This window comes from Apteryx rowi, unplaced genomic scaffold, assembly GCF_003343035.1.
Source record: "Apteryx rowi isolate R43461 unplaced genomic scaffold, aptRow1 scaffold_12, whole genome shotgun sequence".
Taxonomy (NCBI): domain Eukaryota; kingdom Metazoa; phylum Chordata; class Aves; order Apterygiformes; family Apterygidae; genus Apteryx; species Apteryx rowi.
Window position 1 is genome coordinate 2,236,089 of NW_020447419.1, and position 21,366 is coordinate 2,257,454.

A 21,366-nucleotide genomic window follows, 5' to 3' on the forward strand; every position below is an offset into this window, starting at 1 on the left:
GCACTTTTTACTCAAAGTAATTGTAGTTGCTAAAGGGTTTTAACACCTTTTTAAAGATTTTTTTCTATGTGATAACAACCATTGCTGTACACTTGGTAAAAGGCTTGTAACACTTCCATTACAAGCTATACCTTTTGTCCCCCTACATTTTCCTTAGGGGAAAGCCTAATACAGTCTCCAAGCTTTCAGGCCCTAACTGAAGAAATATTCTCTGCCTCCAGATTAAGTTCAGAAATTTACTGTAATCACATTGACAACTCTCTAGCTGTTATAAAGACCATCTTTTGTGTTTTGGATAAAATAGGACACATTCAGAATTGCGTTCCCCTACCCAAGTAACACTCAGTAACATGTAACACACACTCCTCTCCCTCAATTTCTGTTATTCTCACAATTAAATGCAAGCTTATCCCTTTTGCAGGAGTTGAAAAAGCCTTATGTTAAATATATACAGCTGATGAATTTCAATAAGACAACTACATTGTGACTCTATTCTGTCAGAATAACCTAGAGACCAAATAGCTTCTTAAAGCAATTATTTACTCAGAGCAAAAGCATTTAAAAGAAAACCTAATTTTAAATTTAAAAACATGTTATACAAACACCTATTCTACATTCAGTTACCAATACACCATCTAGAAAACTAGAGTGTCAAAACACTTCTGGTGCTTCCATTTGTCCTGTGCCTGTTCCCGAGTCTCGCACCGCTTCACTGAGGGGTTGCTATTAGACAAGTTTTTGTTGCCTCCTCTTTTGAGTCAGGTTATAGCACCCTCTTTTCCTCTTTCCGAGTGAAGTGAAAGTTCAGCTTGACGCTTGTACTTCAGTATTGTCTGCAATGTCTAGTATACAGTGATGACAACTTATATGTGAAATAACTTCTACGGCACATAACCACATTTTCCTGCAAAGGGAAAACGATGCGCTGCAAGAGCATAATTAAAGCCAATTAGGTGTCCTGTTTGAGAAGTGGGATCTTAACTCCACACTTCCACATGTCTAAATTAAAGTATGTGGCTTGCTTTTTTTTTTTTTTTTTTTTTTTTTTTTTTTTAAATTCAAGGCTTTGGTGCTAATATAAACTCACACTATTTGTATGTGCCTGTGACCTTAATACTATCTTAATGACTTTCTTAGGAGGCTTCTATTAAACTGATGAGTATATTCTCTCCAAAAATTTCATTTTCTGACTCAGAATCTAAGAATAATGTAAACTAAGCAGAAGATGAATCACTATCACCACAGAAATCCAAGAGTGATGTTTTTATAAGATTTCAGTTTTTTTCTTTTTAATTTAGGGCACAAAACGTTAAGTTATAATGTTGGTTTTATGAAGGCCATTGGGATAAAACAGCATAGAATTATCTAGATAATCCTCAGGGAAAAAAAAAGCAGCCAAAGTAACAGCTGAGAGGAGCAGTTCGAAGATCTACAGAGAAGACAGTACAGTGACTGAACAGAAGATCACCATATAAAAAATACATTTTTACCCTGATTTATAGGGCGTCCATATTTGTAGCTTCTGTGCACCCTTAAATAGAAAGATAAAACACAATGATTCATACAGCATTAAGTCTTTACATCACAGCACCAAAATTTCAGCTTTCTGAAAACAAAAAACATAAACAAGGCATGCCTTGCTGTATTTTTTGAATAGGACAAGGCAAAACTTTTAAACATGCAATGTTCAGGAGAAAAGCTTAGAAAAAAATACTGGTTGGTATGAAGACCACTTTACAGCCAGGCTTAACTCTCACCATTGGTTCAATTAGCTTAAACACTCTTCAGCTGTAGACAGGCTTTTAGGATTCTCTAAGAAATAATCACAAAGTTGACTTTCCCCCCAGAAATTGTCACCTACCATACAGTGACTAGCAAAACAAGAATGAGGTTTCATGTCGCTTGTATATTCATCTAACAGCTAGCAGCCACAGAGATGAACTTCTTCCCTGACACACACCGCGGCTTCCCTTGCACCGACTAGCATATGTTTGGCCCTATGGTGAGACTGTTCTAACTAAGCCAGCAGAGAACCACCATCACCAGAAAAATGAATCCGCTTCTGTAAAGAACAGAAGGAGAAGGGAAAATAGGGGCAAAAAATTGGAACCCTTTCAGTGGCAACAAGCCATTTAATCTGCTTAACTGCAAAGTGAAGCCTTATCCTATGCCAAAGCCTTTTTTCCTGCTGCTCTAGAAATTATATTTTAATTTAGAAAACAGTAAGGTGATTGTTAAGATACTAGATAATCAGAAAATTAACCTTCTCAGTACAATATTGTATAATAACTGATTTTAAACAGAAGCTGGACACTTAACTCTTTAGTATTTTTAGAGAAGCTGTAAGACAATTATATCAATCCAGTCTAAGCATATAACCCTTGAATCCTCAAAAGCATTTAGGCATCTAGTCCTGCTGATTTCAACAACAGATAGAAATCTAAACTTCTTTGCAGAGCTTCACATACTAATTGCTGCTAAAATGCCCAGACACTATTCTGGGAAGAAATACAGGAAACCCTAAAACCCATTGGTAAATGGCCTACTTTTATTGTGCATGCACCTAAAGCACCTGAAGAGGATATAAGCTCCAGGTAGATCAATATCTCATTCCTAAAACACACACTTCTTTCTTGAGCAGCTGAAGGAAAAATGCTAACCAAATTAGAGTCAATGCAGACTTACTAACAGATAGCACTATAACAAAATCCATCTCAGCTGTGTCATTAATATATTGACTAGAACRATTCAATTACATACTAAAATAATATTCAAATACATTTGGCTGGGAACAAGCACAAAAAGGTTACCCTTCTCCTGTTTCCTCTCATTACTCTTATTACAGTAACTTCTTTTTGACATGAAATGCATGATGAATGAGTTCGATTTGTAAAAAGATGTTGAAAAGTAATAAAAACTGTAGTATTAGGAACAATACTTATAGTTCCAAAGTCTCCACTTTGAAAGCTCTCCTGACATTCATAAATTATGAAAGAAAACAAACTTTTTTCCTATTCCAATGAGACTGAAAAGGATTGTTCCAAAAGGTGGAAAATTTAAGACATTGCCAAATGCCATCGAGTAGCTGATATAGCTGAATCAGAATAGTCTTCTCCACAGGCGTCGGTATGCACTGACCACGGTTCGAGCCCCAGCTTTGGCACGTACAGCCTCTTTTACTGGCATTGACACTGTTGCCTCAGATGCCAGATGGTGGCTAGGAGCCTCCTCCGTGTGTATCCTGACAAAAATGGAAATAAACTACACAGAAGTTGTAAAGAGGTCTCTGCTATAATTTTCTGACCAAATAAAAGAATCAGTTAACCCAGCACCAAAGCTAAGAATATATATAGGTATTTTAAAGTTTTGGGGGGTTTTTTGCAAGAATACAGCAGTTACAGAATGCAATACAGAATCAGTCCAATTAAACTTAAATCCGTCCCAAATATCATCAGCCATCCTTTTCTCACTCTTTTTATGTCTACACTGTTTCTAAAGTACTTAATTACTACTACTACACTACCTTTCTTAAAAAAAAGAAAGAAAAAACCCACACCTCTAAACAAATAGTGCCAGCAAAGCCCCTTTGGTTTCTCATCTTGATTTTCAGCATTTGTTCAGCCTGTGTAATTTTTGAGACCAAAATAAGTCTGCATACGCCGGCTGTTCAAAGCTCTGGTGGCATGGCAGAAATTGGCAGTGCTAGTCCAGGAAGGACAAAAAGAAGAGATGACTAGCAGAAGATCCAGAGGCTTCTCTTCAGCAGACTGATTAGTTTGCAAGACAGAAGAGAAGCCGGAGAGATGAGAATCATAGAAGTTGAGTCAACAATAGAAAACAGGAGCAGCAGAAAAGGTTACCAAAGCCTCCTATACTGGAACTCGAGGAACATCTCTTTCAAATTTCTGGACGTGTGGACAAAAACAACTATTTAACAACTATGTCAGAAATTCCAAGTACAATGCACTTGATTTGAGTAGGATTTTTTCCAAGGATAATCTTCAAAAAGTAATAACAAGTCCTATTTCATCTCTACCTTGATTACTATTTTTCTTATTTGGAATAATGCAATTCCACAGAAGTCTAAAATAATGCAAAATTTAACTTCACAAGTAACCCACGACCAATGACAGCAATAAAAATCTTCACTACCAAAGCTTAAGTATTTGTTCAGGAACTGCCAGATTGCCACAGGGTCTTTAATCTTAACAGATCAGCGGCATTAACACAGCCTTTCCTGGGATACCATGACATACAAGGCTCTTTTACAGCAATAAAGATTAAGGTATAATTTAGTAATTATTCAATAATTCTGTATCGCTTACAGACATGTTAGTAATGTGTGGCTGACCATATAACTGTAGCGAGTTTTGAACTGAAGTACAAAATGTATTCAAGATGGTCCCTTCCCATCCCTTTTCTTCAAAATATCTCAACCCCTCTTTTATGAGGCAAACTTCAATATACTAAGCAAGAACTGGAGAAGAAATATGGCAGAATATCTCCAAACTTCTCTTCCAAAAGCTCCAAATGACCAGGTCTGCATATTGCATTAACTAGAAACCATACTAAAGAACAACAAAAGGTTGGTAAATAAGGAATACATATTTATGTTTTCCTAATAATCTTACATTTTGATTTTTGCACAGGGAGTAATGTTAAATTTGCATAGGATGGTGGATATAAAAGATGAAGGATCACCTAACACTGGGGGAATCATATGGACCTTTAAATTGCGTATTAAAAAAATTAATGTTTGAATAGAGAGCAAACAGCTGCAGATTATTTTTAAATTAATGCTCTAATAACCAGAAAAAAATGGATTTCTCTCTTTAATTTAAACCCATTTTTGCTAACTTTATGTTTGAGGTTTACAAAAGCAGAGGTCTGCTCTAGTAAGGATAGGTAAATGAGCCAACAGTCAAAAAAATATCTGGTTAGACAAGAAACAGGGAATAGTGAAAGGCAAAGAAAGAAAAAGATTCCTCCCCATTGGAAAATCCATAACCTTTTCTGGCATAGAATCCACCAAGAACCTCTTACGCTCTCTCTGTATGGACATAGATTTGCACCTTACAGAGCAAAGGGATTAGAATGATGGGGCCTTATTAACAGGCTTCCAAAATATTGCAGTAATTCATCTTAGAAATTACAAGAGTTTGTATTCTCCTTCCCACCCCTTTGAAAATTGGCCAGGTCTCCTTTCCCCCCACCCCATATATTCCCTTCTCTTACCTTAAGGATTTGCATGACAAAACCAAGGATGACWCCTTCACATTAGCCAACACTGATCTATGCTGAAACACACATCTGGGGTATTTTCCTTAACACTGTTATATACACAGGTATGTGCTGCTTTTCCTGAGTATTTTATCTGCCTGGTTCAAGCCAGTGCATGAATGCCACATAATATAGCAACAATTTTTACATGAAGGGTGAATAAGCAAGTTGGGAATCTCTTTACTGTTAAGAGCACTTTTTAATATAGTCTTACACTTTTAGAACTACAAAGAGAATCTGAGCCAGTTCCTTAGGCTAAGGGCTTGAAAAATGCATATATAAACAGCTGAGACAGATATCACAGCTATACGCATTTTCACAAAATTAGCTACAAGAGTTAAACACTTCAACCAAACTTTTAAAAATATCAGTATACTTTGAAAGCATAGAGAATTTAATTCTATTTTGAAGTATGATATACACAAAGAATTCTCACTGAACAAGTTATACCAGTGTACATGACTGGATTTTTAAAAACATTATATAAACGAATATTTTTCCTTTTTGTTTGTTCTTTTACTTGTTAACCTGTGGAAACTGCTCTTGACAGATTTAAATCACAGCAGACAGTCAATTTTTGCTCTATTACTTCAAGGGAACAATTTGTTCACAGGTGCTACCAAAGCATTTTGCAGGTTTGTAATGCTTGTTTGCTTTCTAGCTTTTGAGTGAAGTATTCTTGCAAAAATAAAAGCTCCCTAGGATGTGCAATAAACTAAGTATCTCATTGGCTGACCTGCTTTGGATGATAATATACAGCACTTATCTGGACTGTACAAACACCAGATGATAAAAAGCCTTGTAAACATAAATATAGAAAAATATCAAAGTATACAAAAGACATGTAAACTGAATCTGTCAGCTGAGCATAGGGTAACATTACTATCATCTCAGCATGTTTTAGCCTGTGTTTTGAGTTACAAAATTCTATGCTAGCCTTGCAAACTTCTGTAATACTCCTTTAATTCAGTATGTTATTTGAGAGATCTTAGAGCACCTACAAAGGAAGAAGAAATAGGGAAGAGAGGAGCAACCATTAGGGAGAGGAAAGGAGGAGCAAAAGGACACAAAAAAGCACTCTTTCAGATAAGTTGTGAAACTAATTGAGTACAAAAAATTGTACTGTGCTTTTTCCTAAACACAGAGCTTTAAGAGACCCTGGCCAAACTCCACAACAAGAAAGTAGACTGCATTTATCAAGAAATGAATACTTTTGCAATATTATATGAAAACATTCTTAATGCCATTGCAAGACTGTTGCCTGTTGTAGCACATGTACTATTTAGCAGTGGTGTTTCACACAAGCAATTACATTTAGGAGCAATCATCTTGATTCACCTTCATCATCTAAATATCAGTCTGTAAAATGATTCGTGTTCCACTGGCATAAAAACCCCACCGTACGCAAGTCATTACAGGCCAGCTTCCAGAAGGATTGCTGCCACCAGGGAGCACCAGTTCCTTGCCTTCGGGAGGCCAGAACAGTTGTTCCTGGCCAAGAGYGAAGGTGTTCTCACAAGTGACAACTGCTCAGCAAGCCACTATGAAACGAGCTGGTGCTAAGGACACGAAGTAGGATTGGTGGGGGAGGAGGAACACCATCAACTTAAGAACCTTTCTGGGACAATGCAGAAAAGGCCAATTATAGCTTCTTTTCAAGACCCATGACACTTCTCCTGAGGATGATGAGATTATAAATTTTCAGTAGCCTGTCAGACCACAGTCTCCCTGCTGACAGAGATTTCATTTTGGTCCTTGCATGTAAGAGCAAAGATAAAATCAACAAATCAGCTATTATGCAGTAACTAGTTTTAGTTATGACCAAAACCAGTCAGGCTTGCATTTGAACTGGAAATCCAATTATGAGAAGTCCATATCTTTATAATATGTGACACTCCAATGAAAAATAATTAGATTTTATGGTGAAATAATCTGATTTTCTATTCATAAGCGGTTTGTAATACAGCCTTAGCATTTTATTTCATTTCATATCCTCAGTATATTCAAACAAAAACAATTAAGACTATTTTTACTCCCAGAAGTCAAGTATTGTTTGAATATCCAAGGCAAACAACAATGAGCAGCATGTTTCTACCAGGGTACTTATGGTATGTTAGAGAGATTCATTACCATGAAAACTAAACACTATTGTTAAATTTCGTTTTTCTTAAAGTGATGTTTACATATGCAAAGGCGTTGTTTAAATATTGGAAAAGAAGATTTAAACACCAAAATCTATAACTTAGTATGGAAAAGTTAATTTAAAATATAAATGCCACAGTGAGTGAGCACCTGAGCCCTTTCTTCCATATTTCTAGGGGTCTCTAGTGCTTGTTTCATATTTCAGTAATTTGAAAGGGATCCAGTTTTATGCATGAATAATTTAAACTGAACTACATTAAAATTGAAAAACAAAACAATCAGTATTGTTAACTATGGCCTCAGTCAATTTACTTTAACTTTTCATTTTTGTAAGTATAGCATGCAGTACCCTCAGATATTGCTTTTCTTTTTAACCATGTCCCTGAACACCAATGTAAATCAACTACTCAATTTTGTATTTCAAATATTTCTTCTGGAAGAACATTGCTTTAAAAATACAATGGTGATCATTTCCCCAAATCAAATACATTTACCATCCCTATCATTTTGGCTTGCAATTGCATATCAATGACAATTAACTGTAATGAATACATGTATTACATCAATTCCTAAAAATACCAAACAAGCTCATTGCTTTGTTGTATTACAAACTAAAACTATGCAACTAAGGCTCCAAAATTATTATGAAATTCTTCCCATAACACTTATATTGTAAAATGTTAATAAACGTATCTTAAATAACAAAAGAAATGGAACTGGAATTAGACTTCTCTGGAATTCAGTTTGTCTCAAAAAAATCTTTCTAAAAAAACTACTTTGGAATGAACTTTATCAATTACATGATAACCAAGGTACCCAAGGAAAGGTACTCTACTGTTAAGTCTTGCACAGTGTGTTCTAGTGATACTTAGTAATTTCTTTCAAAAGAATAGAAATCTTAGCAAAACATTTAAAAAAAGATACAGATCTATAAGGCTTCAGTGAATTCCAAGAAGCAGGCTAATGGCAAAGATAATATCCACAAAATATTATCTTAACATAGGATCCATAGCATATTATCCCATGTCACCTTTTTACTAACAACTTTCACTGTGTCATGGACTTGCTTAAGAGACTTGCTCTAAGAGGCTGGCAATATGTAGTCAGAAAATGTAAAGTAATACTTTCTTCATAGTTATACGTCTGTTATGATACAGAATAGTATCTTCGAAGCCATCTTAAGGTAAGCTTGAAGAAAGTAGAGACACCAAATAAGCACTCATATAGTAATACTTGTATGCGTTGTACCTAATACCTTCATAACATATGAAACTGAAGCACCAAGAAAGACCAATTTCTGTATCTACATAGAGATTAAATTTCTGAATAAATATGAACTTTCTGAATAAATATAAACAGGTGTTTTTGTAAACTATGGCACAGGAAGAAGTTCACAGATCAGAAGTCCCTTAAGAATTACAAAAGGATAAATTCTCAAATACTTTTTAAAACATAGCCCTAAATAGCATTCTCTTGTGCACCCATATCTATTAAATAACCAATTACAGCTGAAAGTGTCTGGACATGTTGATCAGACCATGACACTTCTAATGCCCTGGCATAYGAGGGAGGGTCTCTTGCACTCCCATCCATCGCAGGGGCCTCTCACTTCTCAGGCTAGGTCACAGTCTTGGGTGTAAAACTGACTGCAAAGAATTTCAGACCCACAAAACAATACGTACCTAACAGAGATCTAACAGCATCAGGCAAGTAAAAAAGAAACACAAACATTTTATATTTTCTACATTTGACTGGTTAATATCTTGCAGCAATATTGAAAGGTTTTTTTTAAACTATAATTTCAACAGTTCCCTTTCCAAGAAATACAGCTGCAAATAAAAATGAGCAGCTTTGTCATAGGTTTTGCAAACTATTAGAGCAAGGGCCAGATTCAATTTCACAGAAGGTGTGCTATTATTCTCCCAAAACCTACCACCTGATATTTTCACTCAAATACAGAAATTTATGAATATGCAAAAAAATCTACAATTACAATGAGGATCAAACACACCTTACTTTCCAACATTCTGCATTTTTCATCTCAGATGCCTGTTATTTTATTATACATAGCAGCATGTAATGACTCATAATAAGCAATGTTCTTTAGAGAACAGAAATATTCTGGATGCTCTGCAAAGTAATTTTATCAAAGACCAATGGTTTCAAATATCAAATGTACTGTAGTTCTAAAAATGCATTGCTTTGGGTGTCTTGATTTAACAAAGATGGACTGGACAGAAAATCATATCTATATTGTCTTTTATAAATTTTCTTTACAGATATATGAATTTTTTTTATAATCAGCCTTATTGGTAACTAACATTCTTAAATAACAATTATTCAATTTTCTCCATGTTGGGCCATCATAATTAAAAACCTATGTTTAGGTAAAGCCTAAAAATAAAGCCAGCATCACATCATCTAATACACACAGAATACCATACACAATTAAAACAAAAGCATGCGTTTCACCTAAAACGAAGTTGTCCCTTCTTACTATTTTCAATTCTATGGCAGGAGATTTAAAAAAAAGAAAGTATTACCTAACAAAAAATCGAATTCATTTAACTTAAATTCCATTAAAATCAGCTAAAGAACATTTGTAGTTTACATCCAGTTGCTCTTGGATCATATTTCTAGCATCTGAATTTGCAGAGTCAAAGCTACAATTCCACAAGTAGAAGAAGAGATATTCGAGTTGCCTTCTTTGCTGCCTAACACCCGCTACCGCCACCACAGTGCCAGCTCCCGCTGTCTTTGACAGCCCCACCGAACAAGCAGCCGCACATGCTACACTGGTTCCAGAGCTACAGGTATGCTCAGCAGTTCACAAAYACACATTTGCTGGCTGGCATATGCTCCAACTGCCTTCTCCTTTGCAGGCACTAATTTGAGCCTTTTCCCTTTTCCCAGTCAAAGTCTAACAGAAATTGTAGAAACTTACTTTTGAAATTGCTACTCTGTTAGAGTTAAAATGGGCCTGCTATCTTAGGGCATGGCAGAAAGTTTGTTCCCTTTAGTCCGGTTTCCTTAGGAAATCAAATTAATAATGGCAGCTGAACAAGTCCTCTACTGGTCAATCAGTACATCCCTTCTCAAGGGGACACTTTACCTATGCCATTCCTCAAAAAATTCTCAGACAATGACAGACTACCAACTACCTCRGCAAGCTATTCTAGTGCTTCACTACAATTATAAATTCTGGCTAATATAACACCTGAATCTTTCTTGTTGGATTTCTAACTTACTATTCCTTGTTCTAACAAGTTCCTTTATTTTTTGCAGAATTCTTTTACATTTTAAAGACATACCATGTCTCCCCTTAGTTTTCTCTTCTGTAGACTAGACAATTACTTTTTTCACCTTTTCTTTGACAGTCACGTGTCTTAGGCTTCTATTCCTTCTTACTGCTCTCTTCTCTCCTGAAGAGCTGTGAACAAACCGGACAACATGCTGCAGCTAAGGCTGCGCCCCAGCTSAAAGCAAATGGATTATTCCACATCATCCAGACAACATTCCCAGTTTACACTGCAGCATGGTGCTCAGCTATTTTGCAATATCAAGTCATTGTTGACACAGGCACAGCTTATTTTACACAACAAACCACAAATCCTATTCTACAGAAAGGCAATTTAAATCAACTGTTTCTTATCTTCTTGTCCTGTATTTGTGCAGCTCACTATATTCTAAGGGGAGAGCTGTTTACCTTTTCTTAGGTATGACTTGCACATTATTTTTTCGATCAGTTCTCCAGTAGGTCCAAGTTCTGCTCAATTCTGCTCCTGCCCTCAACTGCACTTGCTGTTCCATCCCTACCAAACCTAGTTCATTTGGTCTGCAAATCTAATCAGCATATTTTCTGTTCATTTTCCAGATCATTAATGAACACATAYCCCCCCTGCAGAAGCCTGTTCAATATATCTGCATTTTTCCAGCCTGTTTTCCACTCATTTAGGAAAGTTTCTTCCAGGCCAGATTTCCACAGCTTCTTACAGGAATTCTCTATGAGACAGTATCCAAAGCTTGATTAAAGATGTAAGAACTTTTATATTGTAAGGATAAGATACAAAGTATGACATTTACTGCTTATCTTCTATTCATCAGGCCTATTACATTGTGGTAGATGAAATTCAGATTTTTGGTAAATCCATTTTCACTGTTACTTATTTTCCTGGTTGCTTCCAGATGTTTAGTAAAGTTTCATTTATTTGTCCCAAAATTCTTTGGGAATTTTAGTTACAATGACTAGTCTATAATTTCTTAGTTTTAAACTTTTTCTCTCATCTGAAATACAGACATTATGCTTTCCTCTTCCCTACTCTAGACTGAGGTCTTATATCTTTGCATCTGGTATAAGTTTTGTTAGCCATCATCTAAGTTTTACTATACTAGTGAAACATTGTAGGAAAAAAGTATTAGCAATATCAGCTGTCAGTTTTCTTCTCTCCACTTAATACCAAATCAGTGCCTTCCTCAGGCATCTTACTACAAAGACAGAATGATCACCTATTTCATTTCTGACTCTTCCTGGCTGTTTTGGGACCTCATCTTTCCAAGTCTGTCCCAATATGCCTGTGCTACTTCACATTCAGTCTCAATAATCTGACCTAGTAATCATCTTTAGTTAGCTTCCCCTTCTGCTCGAGAACACAGAAACAGTAGTTCTGCTAAATTTTGTATATTTTCTCTCCTAGAAGTTATTGGGAATAGAAACTCAGGTTTCATACATGTATGCATGCCATCATATTTGGAGCCAAAGTTTTATTAATTACAAGCTATTATTCACACATGACCATTAGATTTTACTTCTGTAAATTTTTTTTGACATGCCACTAACCATAATTTCAAAATCTGTTCTGCAGTGACAGAAAACGTCTCTGCCTCAGAAGTGTTCAATGCACTTTTCAGTAGAGTTTTACAACAAAAAGCTTTGGAAAATGAAACTCTTATAATACATTATGTGGAAACAGAATATACCTAACAGAGAAGCTGCAAGGTCCCTCCTAATAAATAATAAAAAATCACATATGGAATGTACTCTGTGGGGAACCTGAGAAAAATGAATAAAAATATAAAAAAGGGTATTTCAACATAATAATGAAAAATCACATTATCAAAGGTTCTCTATAATCTTAATGATCTTTGAGTGCATTTGAATCAACTTAAATGTTTTAAGTAGTACTATATTCAAATTCTTAATCCAAGTATTTATGCTATTGATACTGGCTTATTATGGGCTAGATATATAAGCAATATAGCCTAACCGCCTGTTACTRTACAATTCGATCAAGTCTCATAAAAAAGATTTTTAAAATGAGGAGAATACATTCTCTCAAAAAATTCCTTGTTGCTTTTCACTCTCACTAATAAGCTCCACAAAGATATCTTAGGTTTTAAATTATACATCAGCCATTATAGGATACTACGGTAACACAGTATATGACTGTCCCTGGAGTAAGTGTTGTAGCTCAGCTATGAGTCTTGTTTGTACCCACCTAAAAGTAAGTACATGCATTTGTTAGATTATTTAGCTGGTGGCTGGGCCACAACACAAAATTAAGTTATTTTATTTTCATCACCATAGTTCAATCCTATATAAAGGCACAGTTAATATATTTAATTTTTTCCTCAAGGATACAATTTCATGACAGTATATCTACTTTTTACTGACAATGATATAATCCGAATGCCTAAATTTCAAGAAAAGACACAAATACTTACTAAAATTAGAGAAACTGTTCACTGGCTAAACTTTTCTAAGCTTTAAACATTCACTTACATTTACTGAAAACAGCTGAGATGTTTTATAGCCAATTCTACCCACATTTTCCTTTTCTGTTTTGTCATAAATTCATTGTTTGAATACAGTGTTTTTAATTGTATTCCTTCTATATTTTTCTCACCTGAACTCTATGCAGCTGATTTATATTCTGGCTCTTATTTCCTTTGTGGTGTAAAGGAAACTTGAAGTGTAGTGTTAATTTAAGTATAAGTCAACTTTACACACACACACACACACACACCCTGCCCCCCCCCAAAAAAAATTATATAGGAAACAGCAGAACTGACAGGATCCTTTGAGAGCAGTCAAAGGAGATGAGGCAACACCTAAAAAAACCCACCTCAAATACCACATTAAAAAAAAAAATCTACAGAAGGCAAGTCACTCGTTTATACCTAATCACTTCCACTGTAGCAAATACTTAGAGCTACACTGATGAGCATCGTTTTTAAAATAACTTAGATTAGAACTGTATTTCAATAAATGTGGACTGTAGGACAGTGTTCTCCAAGTATCTTCTTGTCTTAAATGTGATTTTGTATCACCCCTCACCACCCCAACTCTTCATTCCCTCTGCCATTTATTTCTGAGACTAAAATAAGACAATTCACATGCAATATTCTCAGACATTATCCTTTATCAGGGAAAGGAAGTATTTTGGAATAATACATTTAGCAAACGAAAACAGTTTCATTGTTGGAAAAAAATTGCCAACCTCATACTTAAAATTTTAGATTATTGCATAACCACAGCAAAATCTAGTTCAGATATGCCTATCATTTTTGATGTCTTATTTCTGGAGCTACTCCAGTTTCCCAATCCATTGATTAAATAAAGACATCATGGTCTCCGAGAGGATTCATTTGGGAAACATATGATCTGCAGAAGCACAGATGCTTGCCAGATCCAGTCAACTAACAGCACTCATAAGCTTCCAAGAACAAGAAAGCCAGCCAGGCAGACTACCTGTGTAGAGTTTACGTACTCCAAGGGTGAAACAATTCCACAGAAATTTACTGTAAAAGTCCTGATGACTTCAAGTAGAACCAGGAGCAAACAACAAGACTTCATAAGCTGAGAAATATTCGTCTCTTCACAAGTCAAAGTGAAAGCAAGAGAAAGTCTAAGACAAAAGTTTCTAACCACTGGAGGAGGAACAGGGAGAGCAGAGACAGACTGAATGGCAGGTGCCTCAGTAATATTCAGATATTAACAGGTGGGGAGACAAGACAGGACTGAGTTATTTCCAACATGCAGTGAGAAGGAAGTGTTTTAGAAAGCAACAGAACAGGACTTTTTATTTGGAGGTTCAGGAGAATGAAAAGAGATAAAGACAGAAATAAAACAGTATCTCGWCAGAAGGAAGGTGCATTGCTAGTGTCACACAGAAAAACGTCTTTGCAAAAACAGAAACGTACAGAAATAGACTACCATGGGCATATTCCTGTGGAGACAGAGAAAGGAAAGACTGAAGCCGATTTTGAATACATTCGTGTAAACAAGAGCTTATATTTTCAGAAAAACAATTTTAACCCTAACAGTGGTTTCCAAGTGAGCAAAACCAGGCATATGTAACAATTTTAGAGTCTAAAAAATTCTAGATATTAGAATGCTTAACCTTTATTTTGGAAAAATAAACAAGAAACACCATTTTACAGTTTCAAAGTGTAACTTCAAAAAATGAACCAAGTAGAATAAAGGAAATGAAAAAAAAATTCCTTTTAACAATAAAAAATTCTATCAGAAATTCATTTTAATTTTAGAGAGTAAGACCACAACCTGAAAAACAAAACAACAACTCATCTTGGTATAACCAGGTGTGGAAACTTTCACTAACTATTAAAAAGTGATCGATTTTTTGCCTTTAGTCTCCCAAATTTTATATCTTTTAGGCCAAGCTGAAACTGACAGGTTGAAATGCTTGAAGAGTTTGTAAGTACTACAGAATAGATCAGGATTTCTCCAAAGTTACAAAAGAAATAAAAGCACAACAAACATTTGCAGCCAGTGCTCTTCCTTTGCAGGCTGATTATATCAGAGCCTTGAAATGTAGCTTACTAGCCTAGGGTCCTTCAACTGATCAGAATTACTATTATTGCCTGAAAAATTAGTCTTAGTCTTCAATGGAAATTTACCTTAAAAATAAAAGTTACCTACTTGTTCTATGTACTTTTACTAACCATTTGTCACTGTAGGGAGATTGCTTTAAGTAATCATGGACAACTATTTTTTGCCACAGCTTAGTAAAAATTTTAAATATATTTCAGATTAAATACTAAGAAACTGCAAAGAAGATTGCATACCTTTGAATATCTCTTGCTTGTCTTCTTCATTGGATCTTTGACTGGATCATATGAAGAGCTTTCAGCATCACAAATTTTTTGTTGCCTGGCTTCCTTAAGAGCTTTCTGGGTGGGACCTTCTAGCCCTTTCTTCCTTTCACATTCATGGCCTGCTATAAAATATACACATATATAAGTCTCTTTACTACTTAATATTAACTGGACATGGGAATTCTAACAGAAATTAGCCCCCTTACATAAAAAGATACCCAGGTCACTGTGCCATACATGTAATGTTTTCCAAGACTACAAACAACTCTTCTCCACAACTTATTTTGGTGTAATTACTCCTGCTTATTTAATGGCACAGTAGATTTGTAACTGAAAGCAATATGGGGAAGGGTATTGCACAATGGATCTACCACTACGTGGCAGAAGGGATACTGTTCTCTGTGTTGGCAGCTCCTAGGTATCTGACTACAGTCCCTGGTGACCCCTGTATCTCGTGACTGTGGTCTGCAGCATGTTACGCAGGTGYACAGGAAAGAAGAATGAAGTACTGAATTCCAGCAGGATTTGAGCATGTACATCCCTCCAGTTCTTCAAAAAGTCTCAGATTGAAAAACACAGTATATATCTAAAGTCCAGACTAAAACAAATGAAACTAATGCTAGGTATTTGTAAATGTTCMCTCTTAACAGAGTTAAGACCTAGACCACAAAATTCAAACTTTCTGACTTCTTAAGGGAAAAAAACCTCCACTCTTGAGGCAAAAATCATGTATCAAACAAATGCACAAACCTCCTGTACACCCAACCTGAATGAAAACTGTAACTGATAGAAGAACTGTGCCTGGTCTAACAAAACATGCTCATTCTCACTGTTTTAAAAGTTAAAGCTGCTGTTGCAGACACCCTAAATAACTTTCTGAAGAACTGTACCCTGCAAAATCATTTTATATGTCCAGCACTTTCTCCTCACTAACTGCCAGCCACTAGCAGACTGCTCACAGAACACTGAGTTTGTTTGTGCTTCATACTTACAAACCAACACAGAGCTATGACACCTGAAAAGGTTAAAAAGCCATAACCATTCCAGAAAAGACCAAATTGTAAAAAAACTGTTGTGACTGCACAAAGATGTCAACAGCTTGTGTTTTCATATTTTCTATTCTGATTGCACTGCAGCTGGAATGGGATCAACCAGGTTTAAATACTTTACCTGGTGCCTCTCAGATTTCTTTTGGTATGACCTTTCAAGAGCAATTACATCAGATCAAGCAAACTGAAAGCACGGTTAACAGGCTTAGCAATGATTTAATTCAACCATGAGTAAAGAAACTCATTGGGTTCAACTTTCAAATATAATTGGGTAATAAATAAGCAGCTGTTGTTTGTAGAGAATAAAAGAAATGTACTGCATAAGTAACAATTTTACAACATGTTTTCACAATCAGTTGTTATACCAGTGCTCAGTTAGGTATGTAAGCAAGCCACAAACAAGATTACTTAATTCCTTCAGGCGAAAGTGGTCTTTTTTCAGAGTACCACTTAACACGGTGTGTCTTGATCCATAAGTAAGAATGTAAATTAAATGCTCTGTTAGTATAAACCAATAGCCTAAAAAAACAAAATTCAGTGAATTGTCTTTGATGATGAGATCCCTGTGTATGAACCTGCTACAACTTTAGGCAGAATCAGATGAAGGAAAAAACCCACAGTACTTTATGCAAATTTTCATATACAAACATCCAATTCTTTTTCAAAATAATCTGAACTCAAAATATAAGCTCAAGTTACACAAATTTAGCTTTCATAGCTGGCTTTTGACTGTGTGTAGCAAGGGCAGAGAATTCATTACATAGAGCCTCCCACAAAGTTGAGATAACTGCAGTCTTGTGTTCACAGAAGTATGAGAAGTCCTGTCTCTTAAAACACATGGTTTTAGTCCATCTATCTGAGCCTACTGTAACAAAAGATATCAAGAACTCACAAGGTTGAGTGCACCTGCCCTTTCTGGTTATTGTGGTATGTTTTCTTGCAACATATTTTAGAAAGGGAGAAAGACCTATGCCACTCCTCCTTTATTTCACTAGTAAATAGTATGCAACAGCATCTTACTTTATTACAGGTATTCTAAATCTACCAAGTGCTGTATTTAGTCTTTAATCCATAGCCTGCAGATCTCTGGCCCGACCAAAAACGGACACAGGAGCACTGCATTTGGAAAGGCCAGTTGACACAAGGCAAGGTAAAGATAAGTCACAATTCTGTAGTTAAAACCTCCTTACAGTATCTATTTCATCTAGCTTAGATACAACAAAGGCGTAATATATAAATTGAAAATGGTAGTCATGCAGTCAAATAAAAATAATTGTTCAAAGTAATACAACATATATGTAGGCAGTGATTTAGATCCAGAATATACTGACTCTACATACCCTTACCATCAATTAATTAAATTGATGAGTTAAAATTAGTCACATAAAAAGAAATTTAATGAGCAAAAATTTAATATCTTAAAGTCAGGAAACAGTCAGGAAATGACCAGAAATTCTGTCAACCCAACCAGACCCTTTCAGACATTTGGGACACTATTTTACCAGCGATAAATAACAAACCACATACAGGCACTGCATTTCCAGGTATCTCAGATGGGATTCATTTTCCATGAAGGTCACAAATACAGCAAAACCAGGAAAAAGGATATAAGCCACTTACAGACATTGCAGAACTGACAGAATAAAAGCAACAGTTACTTAGTAGTATCTGTGGTTAGTCGAGGTGTCTACCTGTATAGATCTTCTGGTGAGAGCCAAGGCCTGAATCCCTGTCCAGCGATTCCAGGTTTAGCCCACTGACTGCCAATCTGAAACACTCTAGAAGAGGACTGAGTCCTTATCCTCACTGTGAACTAATTCCTCTCCAACTGTAAAATGCCCTTCATATAAACTCTTAAACTGGGTAGGTAAATAGAAAATATAAACCTAGACTTGTAATCATTTCAAAAAACACACAAAGAAAGCTTTCTCTTTAAGAATTTGTGTATACAAACCACTGTTTGCAAAGCTAAACAGCAGTCTGACTGGCAGTGGATCAGCAAAAAAAAGCATCACTAAATTACCTAAGTTATATGCTCTGTGCTGTTGGTGCTAGCCTCCTTCAGCTCTTTGAAAAACATCAGGCAGAAAGCTGTTGCATCAAGTGCATAAATAATAAATCAATGACTTTCCTAAAATTAAATACTATTAATTTTTTCTACCTAGCTACAGACTTATAAGGTAAACTCATTGTGAATATTATGAAGCTTCCTTTCCTTCTTCAAATAGGCCACTATACAACCGAAAAAGAAAAAAAAAAACACAAAGGATGTGCTGGACCTCACTGCCACTATTCAAAACCCCAAACTGCTGAGCAAACCCAAAGCTAGTTAAAGCCACTTTCAATGCCCTGTAGCCAAACCCAGTGTCCTGGTATCTGCAGTCAAGTAAGGGTGTGGAGGAGAAGCAGCACTGCGAGCAGCGATGGGCAAGCTCCTGCTCTTCATAGCTGCCAGGCAAACAGGCCTTCTCGTTCTTTCATGCTCTGCATGGCAGTGAAAGCAGATAGCTGACCAGAAAAGGCATCTTACCTTGGCAAATGATAACTTGCCAATCTGAATGTTCATTATCTTCCAACTAAAACATACCAACATATTAAAGCATGAAATGGTCAGTCCTGAGGAGATGGCAGCTGAAACAAACTGCAGCTTACAGAAGAGACTTGCAAGTCCAACCACACTGCTTCCTTCCAAGCTAAGAACTTAAATTTAGAAAAAAATGAAGCAAACATTTCTCCAGTTTCTATGCACTGCTTGCTTCTCAAGGTTTCAATTACACTGCTTCATGAATAAGAATTCAAGAGGCAACAGAACATGACCATCTTTCAAGAGGCAGCAGAAAGTATTTGAATAAGAGACAATATCACCCACTGAGACATGAGTATGACCTACAGAGTGCAATAAAAATTATGCAGTATGAGGACAAGGCACTAGAAAGAAATGAACTGAAATATCACTTGATTTGTGATACACAGGGTATGAGGCAAATTAGACTTGTATAAGCACATGGGTGGCTGATGAGCTTAATTTGTGCTGGAGACTAAGTGATTTTTTTTATTTATAAGTGCTCCCCTGCTTGTCACTTTTTGGTATTATAAAGTGCTCTCAAGTTTTTTGAAGAATAAACAAGTACTGTGAACAACCGGAGAGTGGTTTTTGGAATCACTCAAACAACAAATGAAAGTATGTGTAATACAAAAAAGAGACAGATGGGGCATCTATAATGTAAAACACTAGCACAGAGAAAGAACCCACACTATACATCTTCAAGCTAGAACATAATGAAAAGTTGAATGCAATATGTCCTTCTCCTAAAAGCAGCATAAAATAAAAAGCCCATTCTCTACCTCCTTGTCTGCAGCATGATGAAAGTGAGCATTGTGCTCTTTACTAGGGCAGTTTTATATTTTTTGTTGTAAGAAGACTTAAAGACTACAGCAGAGCATTAGCAGTAGACACAGCCACAAGATGATATTTTGGGGGCCTGAAATGTGCCTTGCTGAAGAGTATGATGCTAATTTATGAAAGGAAAAAAGGCATCTGAATTCAAAACCAGAATGATACTATGAACACTGAAGAGACCTACTAAATGCTGCCAGTACTTCAGTGCTCCACTGTATCAGCACATCTGATGCTTATACTTTTAGAACTTATTAGATCAGTAGCTTTTTTTYGGACACAAAATTAAAATCATAGCTTAGTTTCTACTGGACAGGACTTCAAAACCATTCCAGGTCCTTACAGGAATGAAAGCAGCTATGCTCTTAACTAAACAGAATACCATGTGTCCTACAAAAGTAGTAGGGTGTGCTCTGACACATACTGAACTTGGTCTCTATCAGACTGCCAAGGGAAGCAAACACCAGAGTCAAGAGACACCTCAGCTATGGAAGCCTACCACTGCTGCATGGAAGCAAAGACCTGAGCCAGGAGGAGCAGCATCTTTCAGACAATTAGATCCACCAAATGTACTACATTAGTAATAGGCAGGCAGTAGCAGACATCTGGATGATAGTTGAAGTGTCTTCATTAATATGAAAGAAGCCATTCTAATCATCAGGGAAATGCTATTCTCTTCACTCAACTACAAATATAAAAAAAACAAAGTCTAAGTGGCTACTGATTTTTTCCTGGCCTTGCCTTTTATACAGGAATTTTATAAAAATGGAAKTAACTCCATGAATGGGGGAACTAATGAAACTTGATTGTCAAAGACTGGGGTCACACTGGCTTTTTACCAGGAGCGTTCTACCAGTGTAGCAGAACTTATGGCCTTTTAAACACACTGGAAAAAGCACATGAGAAAAATATAAAAAGTATCCTAATTGCAAGAAATGCTTCATCTGAGAGTTGCATGATATTAGATACCTGCCTGGTCACCTGTGAAGCGGAGAAATTTTGATTTCTCTGGTGTCAAACAAATGGAAATCTCTGAAGTTCTGCTCATGACTAAGGCAGGTGCAAAACGCCTTTCCCATGTGAATTCTCTATTGCCAAGGAGGGGAGAGCTCTCACTGTAGCAGCCTTTCCCTGGAGGAGGCTTTAATACTATTTCTCCTTTTCATCATCTCATCTGTTTTCATGAGCCTTGTTAAAACCTGGTATCTGAGACTTATCTCACTCTGTCAAATGTTAATGAAATTAGGAAACAGGTTCAAAATTATTAGTGGGAGAGATGCACACAAAGAATGTGATAGCATGAGCTTCATTTACTCAGGAAACAATGCAAGAACAATGCAGTGCTAGGGTTTTGCTGATGGAGTTAGAAAAATAATTTAATAA

General features: G+C 36.1%; 1 protein-coding gene across 1 annotated transcript in view; it reads right to left on the reverse strand.

Annotated features, from left to right (window-relative positions):
* Nucleotides 1-21,366, reverse strand: part of SPAG16 (sperm associated antigen 16) — a 413,089-nt gene that overhangs the window by 367,744 nt on the left and 23,979 nt on the right. Inside the window, exon 8 of the mRNA XM_026087987.1 lies at nucleotides 15,508-15,659. Coding sequence (XP_025943772.1) covers nucleotides 15,508-15,659 — 152 coding nt within the window. The remainder of the gene's footprint in view (nucleotides 1-15,507; nucleotides 15,660-21,366) is intronic.